We start from the raw sequence: 24,700 nt of genomic DNA, 5'->3' as shown, positions 1-24,700 counted from the left end.
GCCACCTAACCACCATCACCGTCACGACAGGTAGCACACGCCCGCATCGACTCTCTACATCATCTCAGTCTCCCTCTCTCCCCACCGCTCTCTCTCCGACTCCGTGTGTCTGCGACGACGACGACGACGCCGACGCCGACCCACCCGAGATGGTGACCAGGATGTTGAGTCCCTCCAAGACGTCCATCTGCTGGAATCGGCGCCGGCTGATGAGCGGGTAGACCTTGCCCTGCCCGCTGCGGTCCAACAGCAGCAGCCCGTTCTCCGTGCCCACCAGCAGGTTCACGCCTACGCGCAGGCACCACGGTGGGGGTGGCAGTGGGGCGGTGGGGCGGTGGGTGGGGGGGTGCAAGAAAGGAAGGAAAGAAAATAAAACATTTAATAAAAAAGGGAAAAAATGAAGAAAAAAAGGGGGGAAAGAAATCCGTTGTAAATTCCGAGGCCACGTCTCTCTCCCGCGACACACGGCCAAGCGGCGTCTCACCCCAGAGCGCGGCGCAGAGGATCTCGGAGTTGAAGCGCTTCTTGTACTTGCGGATCTCGGGCGCGTCGCTGTGCGGCCGCGTGTTGGTCGGGTTCACGTTCACCACGGAGCCCTTCCGCGAGTCCAGCCGGCTGGCCTGGGGCGTCGACAGCACTGCGGGGGCAGGTGCGGAGAGGCACGCGCGCGCTCGGTCAAAGTGGGCCCGCTCCGGCCTTATTAAAAAAATAATTTTGAATTAAAGCTTTCGTGACTGCAGGGATTCATATTCTTGGTTCTTTCGGTAAATGCACGTAGAAGGGAAGCAATTAAATAATATTTTTTATATTTTTATTATTTTATTGTTTCCCTTCTACGTGACTTTACCGAAAGAAAAAAGAACTGTTAAAAAAAAAAGTCAGGGGCTACTCCGCGTCAACCTGCGTCCAACCCCCCCCCCCCCCCCTTCGAATTAAAACGGCGACGGACAAACCAGCGACGGGGGCAGAACGAGCAAAGCGGGGCTGGGGGGGGGGAAACTCCGTGACAGCCAAACTCACAAACGGATCCGGAGGGCAGCATCCCGTTCTCGGCGAAGGCCGCAAACGACGACGTGGAGATGGCCTTCTGGGCCGCGCGGGGGCTCACGGCCTGCTCACGCGGCACGGAGGAGGGGGGCAGAGCGAGGGGGGTTAAGGGTCACGATGCGCGCGGACGCCCGTTCCAGCCAGCCGACGGTCAAACGCGATCCCTACGCCCGTGGTACGCGGCATCAAGCCGTGCGAACCGACTGGAGAAATAACGCCCAACGGCTTTTTTTCAGCATCCGTCAATCCGCTGCCTGACGAAGGCCTCCCCAGTTACCAGAGCCGGTAACGCTATGGCTTGGGTTCATCGTGCGGTGCCACGAACCACTCCGCCACCGCTCCTCACCCCTTTCTATTTAAAACGAGCTTCTTTGCCCGTCCAAGGACGGGTGTGTACAGCAAGTGAATCTGAAATATTCAATAGAAAAATTGTTCGGCTCATGAATATTAATGAGGGGGGGGGCCTCATATGCAGTGACGTCACGCGGGGTGTGGGCCTCATATGCAGTGACGTCACGTGGGGGGGTGGGCCTCATATGCAGTGACGTCACGCGGGGGGGTGGGCCTCGTGTGGAGTGACGTCACGCGCGTGACGGACAGACATTTCTTGGTGATTGTCTATTTAAAATCACACGGAGCAAAATGCAGCAATGTCACACACGGGCAAGAGATGGCGACAGAGAATGGCAGTTTTCGTAGGCTCACTCGTTCACCCACGCTCACCCACTTGCTCGCTCTCCCAACTCATTTCACTCGCTCTCCACACCCATTCACTCACTCGGCCACTCGCTCTCATAACTCCCTCGCTCGCTCACTCTCGCTCACCCTCCCTCTCATGTCCTCACTCACTCTCCTCCTAACTCATTTCACTCACTTCTTCACTCGCTCTCCACACTCATTCACTCACTCGGCCACTCGCTCTCATAACTCGCTCGCTCCCTCTCGCTCCCTCTCGCTCACCCTCCCTCTCATGTCCTCGCTCGCTCACTCTCGCTCACCCTCCCTCTCATGTCCTCGCTCGCTCACTCTCGCTCACCCTCCCTCTCACGTCCTCACTCACTCACTCTCGCTCACCCTCCCTCTCTCACGTCCTCACTCACTCACTCTCACCCTCCCTCTCACGTCCTCACTCACTCTCGCTCACCCTCCCTCTCACGTCCTCACTCACTCACTCTCGCTCACCCTCCCTCTCTCACGTCCTCACTCACTCACTCACTCTCGCTCACCCTCCCTCTCTCACATCCTCGCTCGCTCACTCACGCTCCCCCTCCCTCTCACGTCCTCACTCACTCACTCTCGCTCACCCTCCCTCTCACGTCCTCACTCACTCACTCTCGCTCACCCTCCCTCTCACGTCCTCACTCACTCACTCTCGCTCACCCTCCCTCTCTCACGTCCTCACTCACTCACTCACTCTCGCTCACCCTCCCTCTCTCACATCCTCGCTCGCTCACTCACGCTCCCCCTCCCTCTCACGTCCTCACTCACTCACTCTCGCTCACCCTCCCTCTCTCACGTCCTCACTCACTCACTCTCACCCTCCCTCTCACGTCCTCACTCACTCTCGCTCACCCTCCCTCTCACGTCCTCACTCACTCACTCTCGCTCACCCTCCCTCTCTCACGTCCTCACTCACTCACTCACTCTCGCTCACCCTCCCTCTCTCACATCCTCGCTCGCTCACTCTCGCTCCCCCACCCTCTCACTTCCTCACTCACTCACTCTCGCTCACCCTCCCTCTCACGTCCTCACTCACTCACCCTCCCTCTCTCACGTCCTCACTCACTCTCGCTCACCCTCCCTCTCTCACGTCCTCACTCACTCACTCTCGCTCACCCTCCCTCTCTCACATCCTCGCTCGCTCACTCTCGCTCCCCCTCCCTCTCACTTCCTCACTCACTCTCGCTCACCCTCCCTCTCACGTCCTCACTCACTCTCGCTCACCCTCCCTCTCTCACGTCCTCACTCACTCACTCACTCTCGCTCACCCTCCCTCTCTCACATCCTCGCTCGCTCACTCTCGCTCCCCCTCCCTCTCACTTCCTCACTCACTCACTCTCGCTCACCCTCCCTCTCTCACGTCCTCACTCACTCTCGCTCACCCTCCCTCTCTCACGTCCTCACTCACTCACTCTCGCTCACCCTCCCTCTCTCACATCCTCGCTCGCTCACTCTCGCTCACCCTCCCTCTCACGTCCTCACTCACTCACTCTCGCTCACCCTCCCTCTCTCACGTCCTCGCTCACTCACTCTCGCTCACCCTCCCTCTCACGTCCTCACTCACTCACTCTCGCTCACCCTCCCTCTCACGTCCTCACTCACTCACTCTCGCTCACCCTCCCTCTCTCACATCCTCGCTCGCTCACTCTCGCTCCCCCTCCCTCTCACTTCCTCACTCACTCACTCTCGCTCACCCTCCCTCTCACGTCCTCACTCACTCACTCTCGCTCACCCTCCTCTCACGTCCTCACTCACTCTCGCTCACCCTCCTCTCACGTCCTCACTCACTCTCGCTCCCCCTCCCTCTCACGTCCTCACTCACTCACTCTCGCTCACCCTCCCTCTCTCACATCCTCGCTCGCTCACTCTCGCTCCCCCTCCCTCTCACGTCCTCACTCACTCACTCTCGCTCACCCTCCCTCTCTCACGTCCTCACTCACTCACTCTCGCTCACCCTCCCTCTCTCACATCCTCGCTCGCTCACTCTCGCTCCCCCTCCCTCTCACGTCCTCACTCACTCACTCTCGCTCCCCCTCCCTCTCTCACATCCTCACTCACTCACTCACTCTCGCTCACCCTCCCTCTCTCACATCCTCACTCGCTCACTCTCGCTCCCCCTCCCTCTCACTTCCTCACTCACTCACTCTCGCTCACCCTCCCTCTCACGTCCTCACTCACTCACTCTCGCTCACCCTCCTCTCACGTCCTCACTCACTCTCGCTCCCCCTCCCTCTCACGTCCTCACTCACTCACTCTCGCTCACCCTCCCTCTCTCACATCCTCGCTCGCTCACTCTCGCTCCCCCTCCCTCTCACGTCCTCACTCACTCACTCTCGCTCACCCTCCCTCTCTCACGTCCTCACTCACTCACTCTCGCTCCCCCTCCCTCTCACGTCCTCACTCACTCACTCACGAGCCCACCCTTCCCTCCCCCGCAAAGAGGGCCTCCCTCTCTCACCTCCTCGCCGTCGCCCTGATAGGAGGAGGACGACGACGCCGAGAAGGGGCAGCCGGGAGCGGCCCCCAGCGCGCCGCCCCCTGTGCCCTGGGGCAGCAGGTCGGGCAGCACGCCGCTGCGCGCGGACAGCCCGTTCAGCTGCCCGCACGACTTGTCGCCGCCGTTCTGCAGCGCGACCGTGCGGGGGGGGGAGGGGCGTGGGGAGGGGAAACCAACGTCAGACCACGGGGATTCTGGGATCTGTGACGCGGCGCAGCTGAGCCACGGCGACGTACGGGCCGGGAACGGCGACAACGGGCGACGAAAAAGGAATCCCACGAGCTCTGAAGCTCTTGTTTCACAGATGTCCAGTCGGGGCCGCGGGTCAGAACGTCACGCGTGTGCTCGTGGCAACCTCGGGTTCAAACAAAGCGGCTGCGAAGGCAAATATGTCAATGCATTTTAACGTGAATCGAACGTCAACTTTGAAGTTTCAAATGCAGTAGCCCTGCATATGCTTGAGAGCGTACGCACGAGACATCGCCGCACGTGTCCTTAACAGCAGGGTCCGTTTCTTTGAAGCGTGCACTTGACACGGCCGTGCTGAAAACCACAATCGGCTAAAACAATGGTCACCCTCCCCCCCCCTGCGATGTGATTGTCCCGGACGCTCCACAACGCTGGGCTATCGCGGGCCGTCCGGCACCGCGGGCCCCAACACCCGGACTCGCCGGTTCAAGTTGGGGAGCGATTCTCATCGTTTCCGTTCATCCGTACGTCGAGCGAGCAGACGTGTCCGCAAGCTCCGATTCGCGGCATTCTGTCGAAACCTACCGCAGGGTGCAGGAGCATTCCCCCACGCCGTGTCGTTCACGGAGGCCGTTTGACCATACTTCACCGTGCCGGTTACTGGTGCGGGCTTTGGTTTGCGAAGGGGCTGCGGGACCAGGCCCGGTCGGCCCACGTTGGTTGTGGCCGGGTATTGAACTCGGGCTCACCGGGTTCAGAGTGAAACGCGCTTTGAACCCCGTTACCGAGCAACGCAGCTTCAAGTTTCGCGAGCTTCGGTGTTTGGAGATGAGCTCGCCGCTTGACTTTGTGAGAAAACACGACCACCCACAACGCCCACGGCTCAGACAGCTACAACGAAGCGCCTTCAGGAAGTTCTAGGGTTCACCGGCGGCACCGCCTGCAATCTCAGACAGCAAGTCTCCTCCCACCAGCAGCTCAATCGAAGCGACAGCCGCCAGTCGATCACTCAGACAGCGGGGGGCGGGGGCATGGGGAGAGCCCGGCTGGAATTGAGCCCCGACGGACGCGTCTAACCCCCGCGGGAGTGTCGAGCGGAGCGATCGTTCGGGGGCTCGAGGGGTCTGCTCGCCCGATTGCTCGCCCGCTTGCTCGCCCGCCCCCCCCGGAAGAAGGTGGCTGTGAGCAACACTCCACCTCGTGCAGGATGAACGTTCCCTCCGGGTCCCTGCCCTCCTCCTCCTCGTCCTCCTCGTCATGGACGATCAGGGTCTCGGCCGACGGGTGGCTGACGGGAGGCAAACGGAACAGAAACGTGAACCGGAAAGTGTCGGCATTGCAACGAGTCGGTGCGTTGATGAGTCGGTGCATTGATGAGTCGGTGTGTTGATAACGAGTCGGTGTGTTGATGAGTCGGTGCGTTGATGAGTCGGTGCATTGATGAGTCGGTGCGTTGATAACGAGTCGGTGTGTTGATGAGTCGGTGCGTTGATGAGTCGGTGCGTTGATGAGTCGGTGTGTTGATGAGTCGGTGTGTTGATGAGTTGGTGGAGTTGTTAACGAGGCCCCGGTGACGAGGTGGCTCGGGAACCGGAATATCGCGCCACGTGAAAAGGCACGCCACGGACTTGCCCTCGCACATCGGAGAGATAAATGAAACTAAACAGTTTTTATTTTTTATTTTACCAGGTAAGGCCCACCGAGCTGTGTAGCTCTTTTTTCCAGGAGCGACCTCGCTACAAATGACAGCCGATGTGGAAATGTATAGCAGCCAAATACTCCAGAACGCACGTTCATTCTAAATGTGTGTCGGGAAAAACTGGAGGACCCGGAGAAAAATCCACGCCGCCACCACCACGGGGAGAAAACTCCCAAATACAAAAAACAGGCGTCATTGTCGGGATCGAACCCACGACCTCCTGTATACCAGGCGAGGTGGTTAACATCCCCTGGCCACCGTGGTGGCAGAACGACAGCTGTGCCAGGGTGCACGACGTACGTGGCGCGGTGCATGCCCCGCACGGGGATGGTGCCGTCGTGCCGCCCCTCCGCGTCCGCCTCGCCCTCCTCGTCCGAGTCCCCCGAGTCCTCGCTGGACGACGAGTAGTCCGTCACCTTCACCGCGCTGCGGGGCGGGGGCCCCGACATCGTCTGCTGCCGTGCCGGGGGGGGGGGGGGGGGTGGCGGGGGTGGCAGGGGAGGGGGTAAAACAAAGAATTTCAATTAAAAAGCGCAAGCGAAACTGGAAGCTGTTGGTGGTTGTAATCATCGCGCAAGTCGCCTGATGAAGCTGGCTGTTGTTGTTGTAATCGTGGGCGAAACGTCTCACGCGGGACTCGAATCGGAAACGTTGCTGTGGGTTCACTCCGCAACACACGGCCGCTGCGCTGACGGAGTCACCAATTGACGCGTTGTGTTTACGCGACAAACCTCGCCGATTGGTCGTGTTGAGCGGCGGTGCGGTCAACGACGACACATGTATATTTACGCAATCTACACCATTCCTTTGTCAAGGCGCCCCTTCCCCCCTCCAATCCAGCTTAAATATACGCTGCCAAGCGTGGTGGTGCCCATTCAGACGCTGTCTTCCCGACAGACCTGTTCTTCACCTGAGGACGGCTGCTTGCGTTGTGGCCGAAACGTCGTGAGAATGATTTTATTTTTATTATTTTATTATTTCCTTTCTACGTGACTTTACCGAAAGAACCAAGAAGATGAATCCCTGCAGTTACGAAAGCTTTAAATCGAAATTTAAATCTACACCCATTAAAACCTTCGCCGTTAATTATTATGCAAGAGGCTGCATTGCAGCACGCGCGCGCGGAGTTGGTCTGCCGGTAGTCACCGCCACTTGGTGGCGAACGGCGCGTCCCGGTAGTTGCCGGAGCTCACGTTAGCGGAGAGATCGTCAAGATCCCCATTGTTACACCGCCTCTCTCCGCTGCACAGAAGGGGGCACTGCCCGAAACGTCGCTCCCCCAACCGCCGACCGGCAGACTAATGCCCACTTAGTTTAATACGGAGTCGGCTTTCGCGACCAATATCTTCCACAATACAGGTTTTTGTTGGGTTAGATCGCGTAAATAGATATGTGTCGTTAAACCCGCCCCCACCCTATTAGTAAGGTTTGTCACGTAAACAGAACTGGCTGTCGCCTGATGAAGCTGGTTGTAGTTACTGGCGAAACGTCGTACTCAGATTGTAAATGTCGTGGCTCTCCAACACACCGGTGTGTTGTACTAGTACACTACACTACACACTAGTGCTGTACTAGTACACTACACACTACTATACACTATACACTACACTACTATACACTACACTATACACTACACTATACACTAGTGCTGTACTAGTGACGATTTGGCCACGTTCTGTTTACGTGACAAACCTTACTAATTGGCCGTGTCAGGCGCTGGCGGGCTTAACGACACATTCATATATTTACGCTATCGAACCAAAAAAAGAAACCTGTATTATGGATGATGCTCGCTTGCACGCCGGTGCCGTGTTCACCCTGTGCCACACAGGTGCAAAAGCTGGCGGTAGGGGGGTCCCCCCCCCCCCCCTAGGCATATCGTGAGTAGCGTTAACGGTATTAATAATCAGCTCCATCAGCACACGGCCGAGTTGAACTGCCTTGCTTACAGAAAGGGCAGTTCCCGACCGGGGCGTTCGGCCGAGTTTGTTCAAAACCCGCGCCGGCGTCGCCAGACGGCAATTTTTCGGGGGAGCACGCTCTTTTAAAAGTACGAAGATGAAGTCCCCCCCCCCCCCCGCACCCGCGCCCCGCCACGACTGACCTCGTAAATGGCTTTAGTGTAGCTCTACCGCGCGCAAAGCGTTTGGAAGGAAAGAACGAAAAACAAAAAGATATCAGCGGCGGCGAGAGCGACGTTCCCCACGGCAGCAACGTCGATGGGACCGGAGGGGGGGGGGGGGCGATGGAGGCAACGGAGGACTCGCACGGTTGCGCGACAATTCCACCGGGGGGGGGGTGGGGGGCGTAGCGACGCATCGATTGATAACATTGGTCAACACACTTTTTCTGGCATAAGGTATTCCAACGGTATAATAAGGTAATTTTGGGGTGCTAATTCCAAATCTGGTATCAGTTTTTGTCTATCACATCAGGCTGTAAAAATACAGCACCATATTTTAACACTAAATCAGTCACTGACTCGCAACAACTTGCAATCATAAGTGACAGAGTTAATTTCGGGTAAAATCAATGAAAATGGTGTATGCCTATAGCATAAAAATGAGATGTGATAGAGCAAATCTGAGCTCAGATTTGGAACCCTGAAATTAGTCTAAAACAGCTGCAAAAGTCCAGGCCAGAATTTTTTTTTTTTTGTTGACCAGTGTTATTGGCGATCTGCACGCGCTGTGTGGAATTCGTTTGTCCACTCACCTACTCACCCCACCCACCGATCCATCAACCCACCTCGATTCCCCTACTCTTAACTAAGCTGGCCACCTCCGATGACGAGGACGGTTGGCTACATACGGCGCGAAAGAAGTTCAACACACAGACAATAACCTAGTAACCCACCGAACTACAAACAGCCACCCACCTACCGACTGCACACACTGTCATTGAAATTACTCACCCACCCACTCACTCACCCACTCACCTACTTACCCACCCACCCTCTCACCTACTTACCTACTTACCCACCCACCCTCTCACCTACTTACCGACCTGCACAGACACCCACCTGTCGACACACGACACATCCATCTCCCTACCCTCCCACTCACCCACCCATAACCATCAATGTGCCGAAAACTACAATTTTTAACAGGTAAGGCCCACTCAGCTATATAGCTCTTTTTCATAAGTGACCTCGCCGCAAAGTATAGTTCAACTAAGTGGTTTATCACGTGGATATTTATAGCAGCGAAATACGACTATAAACGCGTATTTCTAAATGTGGAGAGAGAAACCGGAGGACCCGGAGAAAAGTCCACGCGACCATGGGGAGAGAGAGACACGCAAACTCCAAATATACAGCAGCAGGCGTCAGGGTCAGGATCGACCCCACGACCTCCTGTACACCAGGCGAGGTAGTTAACATCTCCTCGCCACCGTGATGATGATGAGAGAGAGACACACAAACTCCAAATATACAGCAGCAGGCGTCAGGGTCGGGATCGACCCCACGACCTCCTGCACACCAGGTGAGGTAGTGACCAACTCACTCACTCACCCACTGTATCTTTACACCAACAGGTTCACGAACTTTTGTAGATCCCGCGCGTAGCCGCCACCGTCATTCGTCAACACATTTTTCATGGACCCATCGACGTGCTCCCATTCACAGATATCTCAATGAAATCTGCTCGTGACCGACGCAAGCGCTCGGCACACTCTGTCCGTCGGTACCCACCGGCTTGTGCTGACGATCGATGAGCACGCGCAATCCGAACAGCTGTTGTGCTCAACGCGGCAGTAAAAAAAATAAAATCACACGTGGCGAAAAATAAAAATCGTAGCATCTGCAACAACAACGTTTCGGCGGACCGCTCCACCGCGGCCTTGCGGAGGTAGCGGCACACCGGCGGTTCCGCTGACCCCCGCCCCCTACCCTCCCTGCCCTCGGCACGGCACGGCGGCGGCGGGGGGGGGACGGGGCGGCTGTCCGGCACTGACCGGAGGGCGAGCGGGCCGCGCCACGTCCATCCCGTCGTCCTGACCGACGCCCAGGCTGTCCGTGGACGGAGCTCCGTTCGTCTGAGCAGCGGCTGTCACAGAACAACACGCGGCCAACGTGAATACAGCAGCGGCTGATTCCAAGAGGGTTTGCAGCGATTGTGACATTGTACGCGAGACAAGATCAGTTGGGGTTGTTATTAAAAGTGGCGGCGTGGTTACGGTGACAGAAGAACAGTCGGGAGTGGTTGAGGAGTTCGCATAGTGGTAGGGGTTGGGGTCGTGATAGGGGTAGTGATAGGGGTTGGGGTCGTGATAGGGGTAGTGATAGGAGTTGGGGTCGTGATAGGGGTAGTGATAGGGGTAGTGATAGGGGTTGAGGTCGTGATAGGGGTAGTGATAGGGGTTGGGGTCGTGATAGGGGTAGTGATAGGGGTTGGGGTCGTGATAGGGGTAGTGATAGGAGTTGGGGTCGTGATAGGGGTAGTGATAGGGGTAGTGATAGGGGTTGAGGTCGTGATAGGGGTAGTGATAGGGGTTGGGGTCGTGATAGGGGTAGTGATAGGGGTAGTGATAGGGGTTGTGATAGGGGTAGTGATAGGGGTAGTGATAGGGGTTGGGGTCGTGATAGGGGTAGTGATAGGGGTTGGGGTCGTGATAGGGGTAGTGATAGGGGTTGGGGTCGTGATAGGGGTAGTGATAGGGGTAGTGATAGGGGTTGGGGTCGTGATAGGGGTAGTGATAGGGGTTGGGGTCGTGATAGGGGTAGTTATAGGGGTTGGGGTCGTGATAGGGGTAGTGATAGGGGTAGTGATAGGGGTTGGGGTCATGATAGGGGTAGTTATAGGGGTTGGGGTCGTGATAGGGGTAGTGATAGGGGTAGTGATAGGGGTTGGGGTAGTGATAAGGGTAGTGATAGGGGTAGTGATAGGGGTTGGGGTAGTGATAGGGGTTGGGGTAGTGATAGGGGTAGTGATAGGGGTAGTGATAGGGGTTGGGGTCGTGATAGGGGTAGTGATAGGGGTAGTGATAGGGGTTGGGGTCGTGATAGGGGTAGTGATAGGGTTCGGGGCAGTGATAGGGGTTGGGGTAGTGATAGGGGTTGGGGTAGTGATAGGGGTTGGGGCAGTGATAGGGGTTGGGGTAGTGATAGGGGTTGGGGCAGTGATAGGGGTTGGGGTAGTGATAGGGGTAGTGATAGGGTTTGGGGCAGTGATAGGGGTAGTGATAGGGGTAGTGATAGGGGTAGTGATAGGGGTAGTGATAGGGGTTGGGGTAGTGATAGGGGTTGGGGTAGTGATAGGGGTTGGGGTAGTGATAGGGGTTGGGGTAGTGATAGGGGTTGGGGTAGTGATAGGGGTTGGGGCAGTGATAGGGGTTGGGGTAGTGATAGGGGTTGGGGCAGTGATAGGGGTTGGGGTAGTGATAGGGGTAGTGATAGGGTTTGGGGCAGTGATAGGGGTAGTGATAGGGGTAGTGATAGGGGTAGTGATAGGGGTAGTGATAGGGGTAGTGATAGGGGTTGGGGTAGTGATAGGGGTTGGGGTAGTGATAGGGGTTGGGGTAGTGATAGGGGTTGCGGTAGTGATAGGGGTTGCGGTAGTGATAGGGGTTGGGGTAGTGATAGGGGTTGGGGTAGTGATAGGGGTTGGGGTAGTGATAGGGGTTGGGGTAGTGATAGGGGTTGGGGTAGTGATAGGGGTTGGGGTAGTGATAGGGGTTGGGGTAGTGATAGGGGTTGGGGTAGTGATAGGGGTTGGGGTAGGCCAGGTTGTAGCCAGCTGAGCTGGGGCTAGGAGTACCAGGAGCAGGATTGGCTCGGGGTGAAGAGACGGGGGTTGTTGTAAGGAAGGAATGAACGCAGGCTACAGAGAAGATGGTTGTTTTAGTTGTGTTCTTACAGCACAAGCAAGTGAGAGGGTACATCGACTGTTCACAGCGTTCCGTGCGGGGCGTGGACTGGGCGCCAGGAGACCCGCGGTCGAGACTAACGGTGACGCGGCAGCCGAAGGAGGAAAAACACGGCCGGGGAGGTGGACCGGCAAAGAACCGGAGCGATCGAATCAACTCGTCATCCAGCTGAGGATAGATCACGGCCGCTGCCGATGACGACGACGACGACGACGACGAGGAGGAGGAGGAGTGGTCGCTCACCGCGGGGCTTCTGCCGCTCCCCGGAGCTGGGCTGCGAGCCGGAAGAACTGGAGGCCGATCCGGAACCGGATCCCGAGCTCGAGTGGCTGCCGTACTGCTTCTGGTGCCGGCTCCGCAAGTCCGCACCGTCTGCCGATCCCTCCGCGGCCTTCGCGTCCGCCAGTCTGGTCACGCGGACCACACGCACACATTTCATTATACCAGGTAAGGCCCACTGAGCTATGTAGCTCTTTTTAAGAAGCGACCTGGCCACAAATGATAGCTCGACAAAGCGGCTTATCACGTGGACATTTATAGCAGCCAAATACTCTGAGCGCGTGACGTTGATTCTAAATGTGAAGGAACCCGGAGAAGAATCGACGGGACCACGGGGAGAGAGGCACGCAAACTCCTAATTTACAGCAGGCGTCAGCGAAACCCACGACCACCTGTACACCAGGCGAGGTAGTAAACATCTCGCCACCGCGCCACGCCGCGACAGATTGGAGAGGCCTTTCACCCAGCAGTCGGCTACTGCTGACTGATAATTACAATTCTATTATAATTTAATTACATAATATAATTACATAATTTAATTCGAGAGCTCCCCAACGCCACCCTCCCCCCGCCTCGGCGAGTGCGGCGCGCTTCACCGAACTCACCGGGACTGGCCGCTCGGTCGAGGGGTGAATGCCGGCAAGATGCCGGGCGAGTTCCTCCGCATGAGCTCCGGCGATCGTGACGTCGTGCGCGGAGGGACCTGTCGCGACGGGGGAAGGAGGGAGACGGCGGCTGAGCACCCACCGACGATCGCAATTCACCACGGTCTGATTTCAGCGGAGTTCGAGAGGAGGGCGATAGAGGTGAGAGACGCGAACGCTAAACGCATGAGGGGCAAGTGGCGGAGAGCTGTGGCACGAATGTTGAACTTCTTTGGCACCGTACGTAGCCATTGGAGGAAAGACAACGAACCAAACACAAAATGCAGTTCTAAAGAAATCTAGACGATGATGTAAAAGTGCGCAGCTCCCAGCGGCACCCGAATATCGGAAGGAAGAGGCGTTCCGGACAGCCGCAGAAGCGCGTCTGAAAGCGCCCCTCGACGCGGTGGTCGTCTTTGTTCGACGGTCAGCCAAAATCCGCTTTCGCTGCGAGTGCGACCGGAGTCCCCGCGATGCTTTATGCTCCTTGACGACGTCGGCAAGGTATTGGCGGTTCGTTCGCGGCAAGTACTTTGTAGGTGTGTGCGTGTGTTTATAAGTGGGGAGTGATAGTGTAGCGGTTAGCGCGCTGCGCTATGAACCCGGCGACACGGGTTCGATTCTCACGCACTGCCAACATGAGTGACGATTATCTGAACCGGTCCCGGGCCTCTGCCAGGTCGACTCAGCCTCAAATGAGTACCTGGTGCGGTGTGTAAACATCGCCACTAGGGAGACAAAGGCGGTCGGGCGTGGTGCTGGCCACCCACCACCTCGTGTACCGTTCCGGCCTTCATAGGTGCTCGCTAACAGCACTTGCCCCTACAGTCTGTTAAGGCTATACAGGCGATCTTTGTCTTGTATATACAATGAGTGCCACCTTACAATGTACGATCAAGCTCAGCGAGATGAAAGAGAACGTTTCCGGCGCACGCGCACACGCACGCAACTTGGAGGGGGCGCGGCAAGCGTGACGTGGCCGTGAAGCAGCGGGTTTCGCTTTCACCGCTCCGCACCTTTGGGGGCACCTCGTCGATGCCGGCGGCCGGCGGTTCGGCGAGCAGCCTCCGCGTGGGGCCGTCGGTGGGCGGGTGTGACGGCGCGGAGGCGGACGAGGGGATGAGCGGCGAAGACTCCTGCTCGGGGAAGGAGTGTGATCGCGGCATCGCGGGTGGTGCTGCCCCAGCGCCACCGCCACCGCCCGCCTGCTGCTGCTGCTGCTGCTGCCGGAGGGAGATGCGGTGGGCGACCTGGACCTGCGCGCATCGCGTCGGCACTCGTCAACTAACCGTTCCGACGTCACCCGTTTAAAACAAAAACAACAAAAAATGGCCAAAAGCTGCGTTCTCAACGATCGCCGACCTGGCTGAGTCGGGGGAAAGTGGATTTTATTTTTCGTCTAAAATCTGCACCCAAAGCGCCGTCGCATGAATATTCGACTTAAAAAAACTGGCAATTATTTTCAATGAGAAGTAAGTGTAAGTGGCCTTGGCCCCGACTTGCACGGGCGACCCGACCCATTCAAGCGCTCCGCAATGGAGCCACGTGGTCCGCCCATGTAAAATGTGTGCCACAGCTCGCTCTGCCAAGGGGGACGACCGCCGCGTGCTCGTAGCCGTTGGCCACCCCCCTTGGAAACAGCCGCCACGCGCTACAGGGCTCAGCGCCGTCACAACGGAGGCGCCCGGACAGCAACGAAGCGAAGAGAAATCGGCGCAAAAAACACACAAAACAGAAATCGGAGGAGAAAAAATAAACGAAGGAATGCTTTGGGGCATGGCTCGGGTCTCCTGGCCTACAAGCCACTCAAACGAGTTTGGCTCCCCCGCGATATTGAACAGGAACCGATCAAACGAGGTCCCCCCCGAGATCTTTGATCCCCCTTCTTCTAAAGGACTCCGAGGTCACGGCTCATTTTGCCAGTGTAGCTCCCAGGTTTTTAAGTCGCGTGTTGAAAACTCACCTCTTTCAACTGGCCTTCATCCCCCCCACTAGTTCTGACTGTTTACCGCGCCAATACTTCTGTATTAAATGCGCACACTTCCCGGGTGTAGATCACTATCGTGTTATTATTGTTGTGACGACCAAATCCTGTGGGGGAAACCGCGGCGACGATGTCGCGAGCTGCTGCCCCCCCCCCCAACCCCCCCACCTCCACCCCCCCCCCCCACCTGCGGGTCGACGCCGCGCTGAAACGCGGCGGACGAGACGGCGCCGGCAGCGGCACCGGCGGAGGAGGAGGGGGCGGCCTGGGCCGCGCCGTTTGCCAGCGCGTCAGCCGGCACCGGCTGCGGCCCGGCGTCCCCGCCGCGCTGGCTGTTGGTGGGGGAGCTCTTCTTGTTCATCTTCGAACGGTCCTCCACCTGCGGACAGGCCACGCGGCACAACCAACGGTACGACGTGGTGGGCGGGGTGGGCGGGGCGGGGGGTGGGCGGGGGGGGGGGGCGCGTCCGTCTCACCGCCGACGACCGCGCGCCATCCGGAGTCGCCACAAGCCGAGGTCGGGAGAGTTTCCACGTCACAACAACCGCAGGGGGGGGGGGGGAGGGGGGGAAGGGGGGGGAAGGGGGGGAAGGGGGGGGGTGCCCAGAGCAAGGGGAATGCTCACGACGGAGATAATGCGGAAATCCCTATGTTGAAGGAGCTGATTGTGGTGACGTTCATTGACAGTGACGGTGGTGGTGATGTTGTTGTTGTTGTTGAGAGTGATGGCGATAACACTGATGCCGACGAGATGGTCGAGGCAATCGTGACGGCGATGACGGTGGCTGTGACGACAGCACCGTCCACGAGATGTCGGCGGCACTAACAACCGATGGAGATCGTGACGAAGCTGGCGATGGCAGCGAGAGTGGCAATGCTGGCGACGACGACATCGAACCGTACCTGCTTGGCCCAGGCTGGCTTGTCGGCAGGAGGCTTGTTTTCCAGGAACTGGTACACCACGCGCGCTTTGTCACCTGGCAACGCCCTGCCGTCGCCTTGCTGCTGCTGCTGCTGTTGCTGCTGTTGCTGCTGCAGCGACATCAGGAAGTCCTTCTCCTGCTGGATCTGCTTCTGCAGCCTCTCCGCCTCCGCTTTGCGGCGGCATTCCTGCGGCGCAGACGACGGGACGTGTTCGCAAATAAAAGAATAAAACAACACCGGGCCAGCCGGCACGACGAGCGGCACGCACTCCCGGTCAGCCCAACGCGTTTGTTTTGTTTTGCTTTGGCTTTTTGCTTACAACGAAACGCATTCAGCCCCGGTATGATCACCGTCGAAAGATTCCGAGTGACGGGGAGGGGGGCGGGGGGGGCGCGCAGAGAATCCGCGACTAATCCGTTCCGGCGAGACGGGGTCGCTGCCAGCGGGAAGAACGCCCCCGGAGATCGCGAGACCGGGGGGGGGGTAGGGGTCACCCCGGAGGGGAACGTCCCCGCATTGTACCGGACGCGGGGTGCGGACCGACACGCGACGTACACGGCATCGCGCATTCCTGCGACGTTCGCGCGAACAATGTGGGGCGCACGGAGCGGCGGTCGTGAAAGCAAACAGGGGCTCGGCAGCGTTGACACCAAAAGAGACGCGCCGTCAAATTCCTTACGGCCGGATTCCGAGCGCCCACTGGGTATTCAACTTCGCGTGGGAGTTTGGGTGGGTTTGCGTGAGTGGGTGTGTGGGTATGGGTGGATGAGTGGGTGGGAATGGGTGGGTGAGTGGGTGGGAATGGGTGGGTGAGTGGGTGGGTATGGGTGGGTGAGTGGGTGGGAATGGGTGGGTGAGTGGGTGGGAATGGGTGGGTGAGTGGGTGGGAATGGGTGGGTGAGTGGGTGGGAATGGGTGGGTGAGTGGGTGGGTATGGGTGGGCGAGTGGGTGGGAATGGGTGGATGAGTGGGTGGGAATGGGTGGGTGAGTGGGTGGGTATGGGTGGGTATGGGTGGGTGAGTGGGTGGGAATGGGTGGGTGAGTGGGTGGGAATGGGTGGGTGAGTGGATGGGTATGGGTGGGAATGGGTGGGTATGGGTGGGTGAGTGGGTGGGAATGAGTGGGTGAGTGGGTGGGAATGGGTGGGTGAGTGGGTGGGTGGGTATGGGTGGGTGAGTGGATGGGTATGGGTGGATGAGTGGGTGGGAATGGGTGGGTGAGTGGATGGGTATGGGTGGGTGAGTGGGTGGGAATGGGTGGGTGAGTGGGTGGGAATGGGTGGGTGAGTGGGTGGGAATGGGTGGGTGAGTGGGTGGGAATGGGTGGGTGAGTGGGTGGGAATGGGTGGGTGAGTGGGTGGGTATGGGTGGGTGAGTGGATGGGTATGGGTGGGAATGGGTGGGTGAGTGGGTGGGAATGGGTGGGTGAGTGGGTGGGTATGGGTGGGTGAGTGGGTGGGAATGGGTGGGTGAGTGGGTGGGTATGGGTGGGTGAGTGGGTGGGAATGGGTGGGTGGGTATGGGTGGGTGAGTGGGTGGGTTTGGGTGGGTGGGTGGGTTTGGGTGGGTGAGTATGGGTGGGTGAGTGGGTGGGAATGGGTGGGTGAGTATGGGTGGGTGGGTGGGTATGGGTGGGTGAGTGGGTGGGTTTGGGTGGGTGGGTGGGTGGGTGGGTATGGGTGGGTGAGTGGGTGGGTGAGTGGGTGGGTATGGATGGGTAAGTGGGTGGGAATGGGTGGGTGAGTGGGTGGGAATGGGTGGGTGAGTGGATGGGAATGGGTGGGTGAGTGGGTGGGAATGGGTGGGTGAGTGGATGGGAATGGGTGGGTCAGTGGGTGGGTATGGGTGGGTGAGTGGATGGGTATGGGTGGGTGAGTGGGTATGGGTGGGTGAGTGGGTGGTAATGGGTGGGTGAGTGGGTGGGTATGGGTGGGTGAGTGGGTGAGTTGGTATGGGTGGTTGAATGGATGGGTATGGGTGGGCGAATGGGTGGGCGAATGGGTGGGTATGGGTGGGTGAGTGGGTGGGTATGGGTGGGTGAGTGGATGGGTGAGTGGATGGGTATTATGGGTGGGTGAGTGGGTGGGTATGGGTGGGTGAGTGGGTGGGTATGGGTGGGTGAGTGGATGGGTATGGGTGGGTGAGTGGGTGGGAATGGGTGGGTGAGTGGGTGGGTATGGGTGGGTTAGTGGGTGGGAATGGGTGGGTGAGTGGGTGGGAATGGGTGGGTGAGTGGGTGGGTGAGTGGGTATGGGTGGGTGAGTGGGTGGGAATGGGTGGGTGAGTGGGTGGGTATGGGTGGGTGAGTGGGTGGGTATGGGTGGGTGAGTGGGTGGGTATGGGGGGGTGAGTGGATGGGAATGGGTGGGTGAGTGGGTGGGTGAGTGGGTGGGTATGTGAGTGGGTGGTAATGGGTGGGTGAGTGGATGGGTATGGGTGGGTCAGTGGGTGGGTATGGGTGGGTGAGTGGATGGGTATGGGTGGGTGAGTGGGTGGGAATGGGTGGGTGAGTGGATGGGAATGGGTGGGTCAGTGGGTGGGTATGGGTGGGTGAGTGGATGGGTATGGGTGGGTGAGTGGGTGGGAATGGGTGGGTGAGTGGATGGGAATGGGTGGGTCAGTGGGTGGGTATGGGTGGGTGAGTGGATGGGTATGGGTGGGTGAGTGGGTATGGGTGGGTGAGTGGGTGGTAATGGGTGGGTGAGTGGGTGGGTATGGGTGGGTGAGTGGGTGAGTGGGTATGGGTGGTTGAGTGGATGGGTATGGGTGGGCGAATGGGTGGGTATGGGTGGGTGAGTGGGTGGGTATGGGTGGGTGAGTGGATGGGTGAGTGGATGGGTATTATGGATGGGTGAGTGGGTGGGTATGGTTTGGCCTGATGTCCATGCAGCGAAGCTCAGCGCTGGCACACAACGCACTCTCCGAGCCGGAGGGAGTTGTGTAAATAATCCCACTAAGCCTTGAGACAAGATCACAGAGGACTGGACATGGATTCGGCAGGCTCTAGCCAAGACGGGCCGACAGCGCCAGGGGACAGCCAGCGAGGCGGGAAGTTGTCCAGGAGCGCGCACCGGAAGAGAAACTAAGCAGGACGATTCTCACGGGGCACCTACACACGACGCCGATCGTAAAGTTGAGGGTCGCCGCTCCGCCCGCGTGTCTCGCGAGCGCGTCCAGACGGACGAAGTCGGTCTGCGGCGGGCGTTCGCCTCGAAACTGGAGGAGCGGCCGACGGATATCGACGATACGTCGGGGTGCGTCGCGGCCGTAGGTCGCTGTGGCCTTTCGACGCCGCGGCAAGAGGCGCCGGGGGGCGGGGTCAGCGAGTCAGCAATGACGGTGCGCGCAAAACGCGCAAAACGAGGCAGCCACAAAGGGCTCTGGCAGTTTCTCCCAGCGACGTCACATGTCAAAACACCCGCGTCGTTTTTTAACGGCTCGCGTGATCGTAAATCTTTATATCGTTACGTACAAAATAAACAATTGGTGGGACGAACAGAGCGGTGACAATTCGTCAAATTTACGGGTAACAAAATTCTGACGTGCCAGGCTCCACTCTCGAAACAGGCCAGCGGACGCGCAAAATGCGTCGATGAAAAAAACGCGTCGACGCACTTTGGTTCGCGTCTTAGCGTACGTTACAATGTTTGAAGCCGTCCGTCAGCAGAAATTGTCTCAGGAAGCAAAGACCGCGTTGCACTTTGCAAGGCCGGCATTGCGAAGTGGGGGGTGTCGATCGTGCCCACGATATCCGGTTCCCCCAGCGCTACTGCGGTTCAACAAGCCCGGACCCCTTTGCCGATGAAGTTGAAGCTGGGACAGAGATTGCTTTCGCGCAGAAATGTTGCCGAATGGCGGCTTCTGTGCAACAAAAAATGTAATCTCAAGATTGTGCCTCGTGAGATGCGCACAGAAGCTGGGTTCAAAGCAGTCAGCTAAAAACGACAAAAGGACAGACAAAGATCCCCCACGTAGCCTAAACAGACTATTGGGGCAAGTGCTGTTAGCGAGCACCTATGAAGGCCGGCACAGCACACGAAGGGGTGGGTGGCCAGCACCATGCCCGGCCGCCTTTGTCTCCCTAGTGGCGATGTTTACACACCGCACCACGTCCTCATTTGAGGCCGAGTCGACCCAGGGGACGCCCAGGACCGGTTCAGATAATCGCCACCGGTGTTGGCCGTGAGCGGGAATCGAACCCGGGTCGCCAGGTTTGTCGCGCAGCGTAGCGCTAACCACTACACCACCGCTCCCCACTACACCACACACACACACTCGCGCGGGACGTTCAACCGAGGGTACAGGTTTCACCTCATCATGGGAGAACTCCAACAGATCCAGCTGCCCGCGATAATCGCCAGACAGGCCACGTTCATACTCTCACGATACACTCCTTAACATCGTGCGTCAGAGAATCGATTCTTTACAGACGTATGCACGCCGTATGCGAATGATACGCCAATGGTGTATTTGATTTCGATTTAAAGCTTTCGTGACTGCAGGGATTCATCTTCTTGGTTCTTTCGGTAAAGTCACGTAGAAGGGAAATAATAAAATAATACTAATAAAACATAATAAAATACAATTCTCACGACGGACGCTGTCTTTCCGACAGACCTGTTCTTCACCTGAGGACGGCTGCTTGCGTTGTGGCCGAAACGTCGTGAAAATTGTATTTTATTATGTTTGATTTGATCATTTTATTATTTCCCTTCTACGTTACTTTACCGAAAGAACCAAGAAGGTGTATTTGATATCGCGAATGATACGCCAATGGTGTATTTGGATTCATTGGGGCGAACAAAAACTGCGCAAACGAGACGGGGAAAGAAAAAAAAACACACACACACACACAACAACAACAACGGAAGCGTGACGGTGGAAGGAATCAATTCTCTTATCGAAATGCAAGCCCGAGGCAAGTCGTGACCATTCCTCGCACGGTGTGAGATGGGGAGCGGCGTGGTGCGGGGCAGGGAGATCACAGGCGTGCAGGCCTGTGTGCACGCCGGCTTGCAGGCCTGTGTGCACGCCGGCTTGCAGGCCTGTGTGCACGCCGGCTTGCAGGCCTGTGTGCACGCCGGCTTGCAGGCCTGTGTGCACACCGGCTTGCAGGTCTGCGTGGCTGCCGCTAAGCAAGCGTGCCTTCTTCCTCTCGGTGTCCGTACGTCGTGGTGGAGGGACACGAGGAGGAGGAGGAAGAGAAGCGAATGGAATGAATCGACTTGACGGGCAAATGCGCGCACGTGCGTAGGCCTCGGCAAGGTAAGGTAATTGTACCCTTTTTACCGGGCAAAAGGGTAAAGGTAAAGGGTAAAGGTGTCGACATGCCAAGGGGTAAGGGTAAAGGGTAGGGTAATAGGTAGGCTCGTTGCTTTTTACCTTTTACCTTACCTGCTAAAGGGTAAAAGGTAGGGCAGAGTGATTGTATTGTGGTAAGGTAAAAGGTAGAGTAGAGGCAGGCTCGTTGTTTTTACACTTTTACCTTACCTTGCCGAGGCCTACACGTGCGTGCGTTCTTTCGCACCGCACGGCAGCCAACCGCACCGATCGGAGGTGCGGGCGGGCGGGGACGGGAAGGACAACAAACTAAACGCGAAGAAGCAGTTCTGAAGAAATGAGTCGTCGATGCAAATGATCGGGGGTCAAACGAATGGAAGCCAAGCCGAAGCCTTTTGGCCACACGGTGCGTTACCAGCAGCAGGGCCTGTTCCTGCAGCAGCTGCTGCTGCAGCTCCTCTATCTCCTGCTGCTCCTGGTCTAACTGCCGCCTGATCAGCTCCTGCAGAAGTGGGGGGGGCAGGGGAGGAGCGAGAGCGACGGGAGGAGGGGGCAGACTCGCACGAGGCGCCCTCGACGCGGCGCGGGACATCTCGCGTCCCGCGGATAAAACGGGGGGGGGGAGGGGGGGGGGCGCGTCTTGTGTGGCGGCGGCGGGGGGCGGGGGGAGCAGGATCCAGAGCATTGTAACGAAAGAAAAGGGAAATCAAAGCGAGAGACGCGCAAAGGAGTCGGGGACCGCACGCGCGCGTGGCTACGAAACGCCGAAACCGCGCGGAAAAGCGGAACGTCGACAAACGCGACGACGTTCCCCGCGTGCGCACCGCCCGCCCCCCTCGGCGCAGCGCCCCCGCCCCCCACCTGCTCGCGCTCCGCCCGCCGGCGCTCCTCCTCGTCGCGGCGCCAGCGCTCCAGCTCGGCCTCCCTCCGCCGCACCTCCTCGTCGCGCCGCCTCCGCTCCAGCTCTTGCTGCTGCTCGCGACGGCGCTCCATCTCGTCGGCACGCCGCCGCTCGGCCTCCTGCTGCTGCTGCTGCTGCTGCTGTTGCTGCTGCTGCTGCTGTTGCTGCTGCTGCTGCTCGCGACGGCGCTCCAGCTCGTCGGCACGCCGGCGCTCCAGCTCCTGCTGCTGCTCGCGCCGGCGCTCCAGCTCGAGCTCGCGGTGCCGCTTGTGCTCGCGCTCCTGCTGCTTGGAGGCCTCGCGAGCGCGCCGTTGCTGCTGCACTCCGGAGGTGGTGGTGGTGGTGGTGATGGTGGGTGGTGAAAGACGTGGGAAGGTGGTGGTGGAGGTGGTTGGATGTGGTGGCGGTCGTGGGGTTTGCGATGGACGTGGAGGTCGCAAGGTTTATAAAAGAGGTGGGAAGGAGGTGGTGGTGGTGGAAGAGATGGTGGTGGAGTTTGTGATGGACGAGGGGAGGCGGCGGTGGAGGTAGCGGAGGTGATGGATGTGGCGGCAGCAGCGGCAAAGTTGGCGACGGACGTGGGGAGACGAAGTGGCAGAGGCGGTGCAGGGAGACGGACAGGAAGCGGGACGGTAAAAAAAAGAGGACCGTAAAAATGTAAAACCATCACCGTCATCGCCGTCGGTTACGATCCGCCCGTTTATGGGCGAAGGCCGCCACCCCCAACCAAGCCGCCGCCAAACAACGCTCCACGTGGCGCCTGCCACACCAGCCGATTCCCACCGCAACCGGGTACCCGATACCCGTACCCTACCCGATACCCGGCTACCCGTACCCGGCCGGGTATCGGGTAGGGTAGGCCGTGAGTCACTGGTGAGTCACCGTTTGTCACTCATTTCCCAACGTCTTGTCTCTTCTCACAATTCAAGTTCCTAGAATCAACCCACCCGCGCCTGCAACATGGCTTCATCCTAGAGGTCGCAATCAGGTACCCGATACCCGTACCCTACCCGTACCCAGCTGGGTACGGGTACGGCCGGGTACGGGTACCCGTTTGCGATCAGTAAAAAATAAAAACTTCAATATTTCAAGAGCAACGTGACGAATACGAGACGGTGGGGTCCCCTTAATCAATGACGTGACGAAGAGCGGCCTTCGTTAAAAGAACCGGTGAGCCGAAGGTTTGCCGACCCCTGGTCCAGACCGCCGGCTTCGCGTGCGCGCGTTCAAACGCACAACGCGCGGGGGGGGGGGGGTTACCGACGACGCAAAGCGGAAACGAGCATTCAGGGTACGGACAGACGGACGCGCTCGGAATTGTACCCCTGCGGAAAGAGGAACGACGGACGGGCGGATTGGCGAACATCGTCACCACGGTCACCGTCGTGAAGAAGAGAAAACGAAAAAAGAAATAACTTCGTCAGGAACTGAACGAATGTTCGAAAAGTTAATTTGCTTGGAAAAGCGAAGAAGCTGTGGAGTCGAGTCGACAGGGCAATGTCTAACGGGCTTGCCGGAGGGTGGGGGGGGGGGACATCAGGAGGGTTTCGTGACTTTTGAAAGAGTTTAAAATCAGCCAAACCGCCGGCAAATATCCACGCACCAAAATGAGCAAGTCAACTAACACGCCCCCCCCCCCCACGATGCTCGAAAATAGCAACGAGGGAAATACAGGGTGTCTCCGCAACACAGCAGAAATAATAATGTTGTTCTCACACAGCCGGCGTGTGGTGTTTTTTTTACAGTGAGACATCCAGCACGGGAGAGGTGGTTGCGTATTTCACGTATGTTGATCTGCATGTACGTTGAACTGAATTCTAGATTTGAAGCTTTCGTGACTGCAAGGATTCATACTCTTAGTTCTTTCGGTAAAGTCACGTAGGTAAAAAATGAAATTAAAATTAAAAAAAATATGAAAATTAATAAAAATATTATTAATTTGAATTGCATTTTTTACCTACATGACTTTACCGAAAGAACTAAGAGTTGAACTGAATGTATGTATGTTGAACTGAATGTATGTAGATTGAACGGAATGTATGTTGCACTGAATGTATGTTGAACTGAACGTATGTATGTACGTGTGCTTTACTGAATGTATGTATGCTGAACTTCTTTCGCACCACACGTAGCCAACCGTGCCCAAATCGGAGGTGCGGCTAATCGTAAGGCCATAATGAAAAAATGTCTAAACGATGTAACGCAAAGATCCCCCGTATAGCCTTAACAGCCTGTTGGGGCGAGTGCTGTTAGCCTAGCAGCACTTCTGAAGCCCGGCACTGTGGCACAGGAGCAGGCCGACAAGACGCCCGCGAAAATGGTGTCACGGCTTCTCTTGGGATGTTCCTCCTCCTGTGACACAGCTTGGCTCCCCGCTGGTCGTGGCGCCGACTGAACACGCCTGTCCATCTTTGTAAGGGGGCGCGCGCCTTCCCCACCCGCTCCGTCATCTCTCTCACCCTTCCTCGAGCTGTTTGGCCCCTGTTTTCTATTGACTCATAACCCCCGCCCCTTGTTGATTCTGTCCAGTCAACTTCCTTTACGACACCGCTGTCAGCCACACTTTGCGGTGATCCACATGTCGGATCGCTGGGGAAATAACAAGGCGTGACATCGTCAAATTTCACAGCCGCGTTTCGTCACAGCGCGTTTGCCGGCCGCGTGTCGA

At 57.9% G+C, this 24,700-nt stretch overlaps 1 protein-coding gene across 3 annotated transcripts in view; it reads right to left on the bottom strand.

Moving 5' to 3' along the window:
- Positions 1 to 23,491, bottom strand: part of LOC144735700 (traf2 and NCK-interacting protein kinase-like) — a 36,639-nt gene extending 13,148 nt beyond the window's left edge. For 2 of the 3 annotated variants that reach the window (XM_078618182.1, XM_078618184.1), the window contains exons 1-13: positions 21,993 to 23,491; positions 15,831 to 16,037; positions 15,115 to 15,306; positions 13,960 to 14,199; positions 12,905 to 13,002; positions 12,264 to 12,427; positions 10,110 to 10,201; positions 6,453 to 6,607; positions 5,651 to 5,741; positions 4,226 to 4,390; positions 1,021 to 1,111; positions 485 to 637; positions 145 to 288 (exon numbers count right to left, since the gene is read on the bottom strand). In XM_078618182.1, the coding sequence (XP_078474308.1) occupies positions 145 to 288; positions 485 to 637; positions 1,021 to 1,111; positions 4,226 to 4,390; positions 5,651 to 5,741; positions 6,453 to 6,607; positions 10,110 to 10,201; positions 12,264 to 12,427; positions 12,905 to 13,002; positions 13,960 to 14,199; positions 15,115 to 15,306; positions 15,831 to 16,037; positions 21,993 to 22,124 (1,924 nt within the window). In that variant the 5' untranslated portion in view covers positions 22,125 to 23,491. The remainder of the gene's footprint in view (positions 1 to 144; positions 289 to 484; positions 638 to 1,020; positions 1,112 to 4,225; positions 4,391 to 5,650; positions 5,742 to 6,452; positions 6,608 to 10,109; positions 10,202 to 12,263; positions 12,428 to 12,904; positions 13,003 to 13,959; positions 14,200 to 15,114; positions 15,307 to 15,830; positions 16,038 to 21,992) is intronic. The other variant, XM_078618183.1, reaches the window with a different exon arrangement.
- Positions 23,492 to 24,700: the final 1,209 nt, after the last annotated feature.

The sequence above is a fragment of the Lampetra planeri genome, chromosome 56 (assembly GCF_965212315.1).
Source record: "Lampetra planeri chromosome 56, kcLamPlan1.2.h2, whole genome shotgun sequence".
Lineage (NCBI taxonomy): Eukaryota > Metazoa > Chordata > Hyperoartia > Petromyzontiformes > Petromyzontidae > Lampetra > Lampetra planeri.
This window is presented reverse-complemented; position numbering and strand designations above follow the sequence as displayed.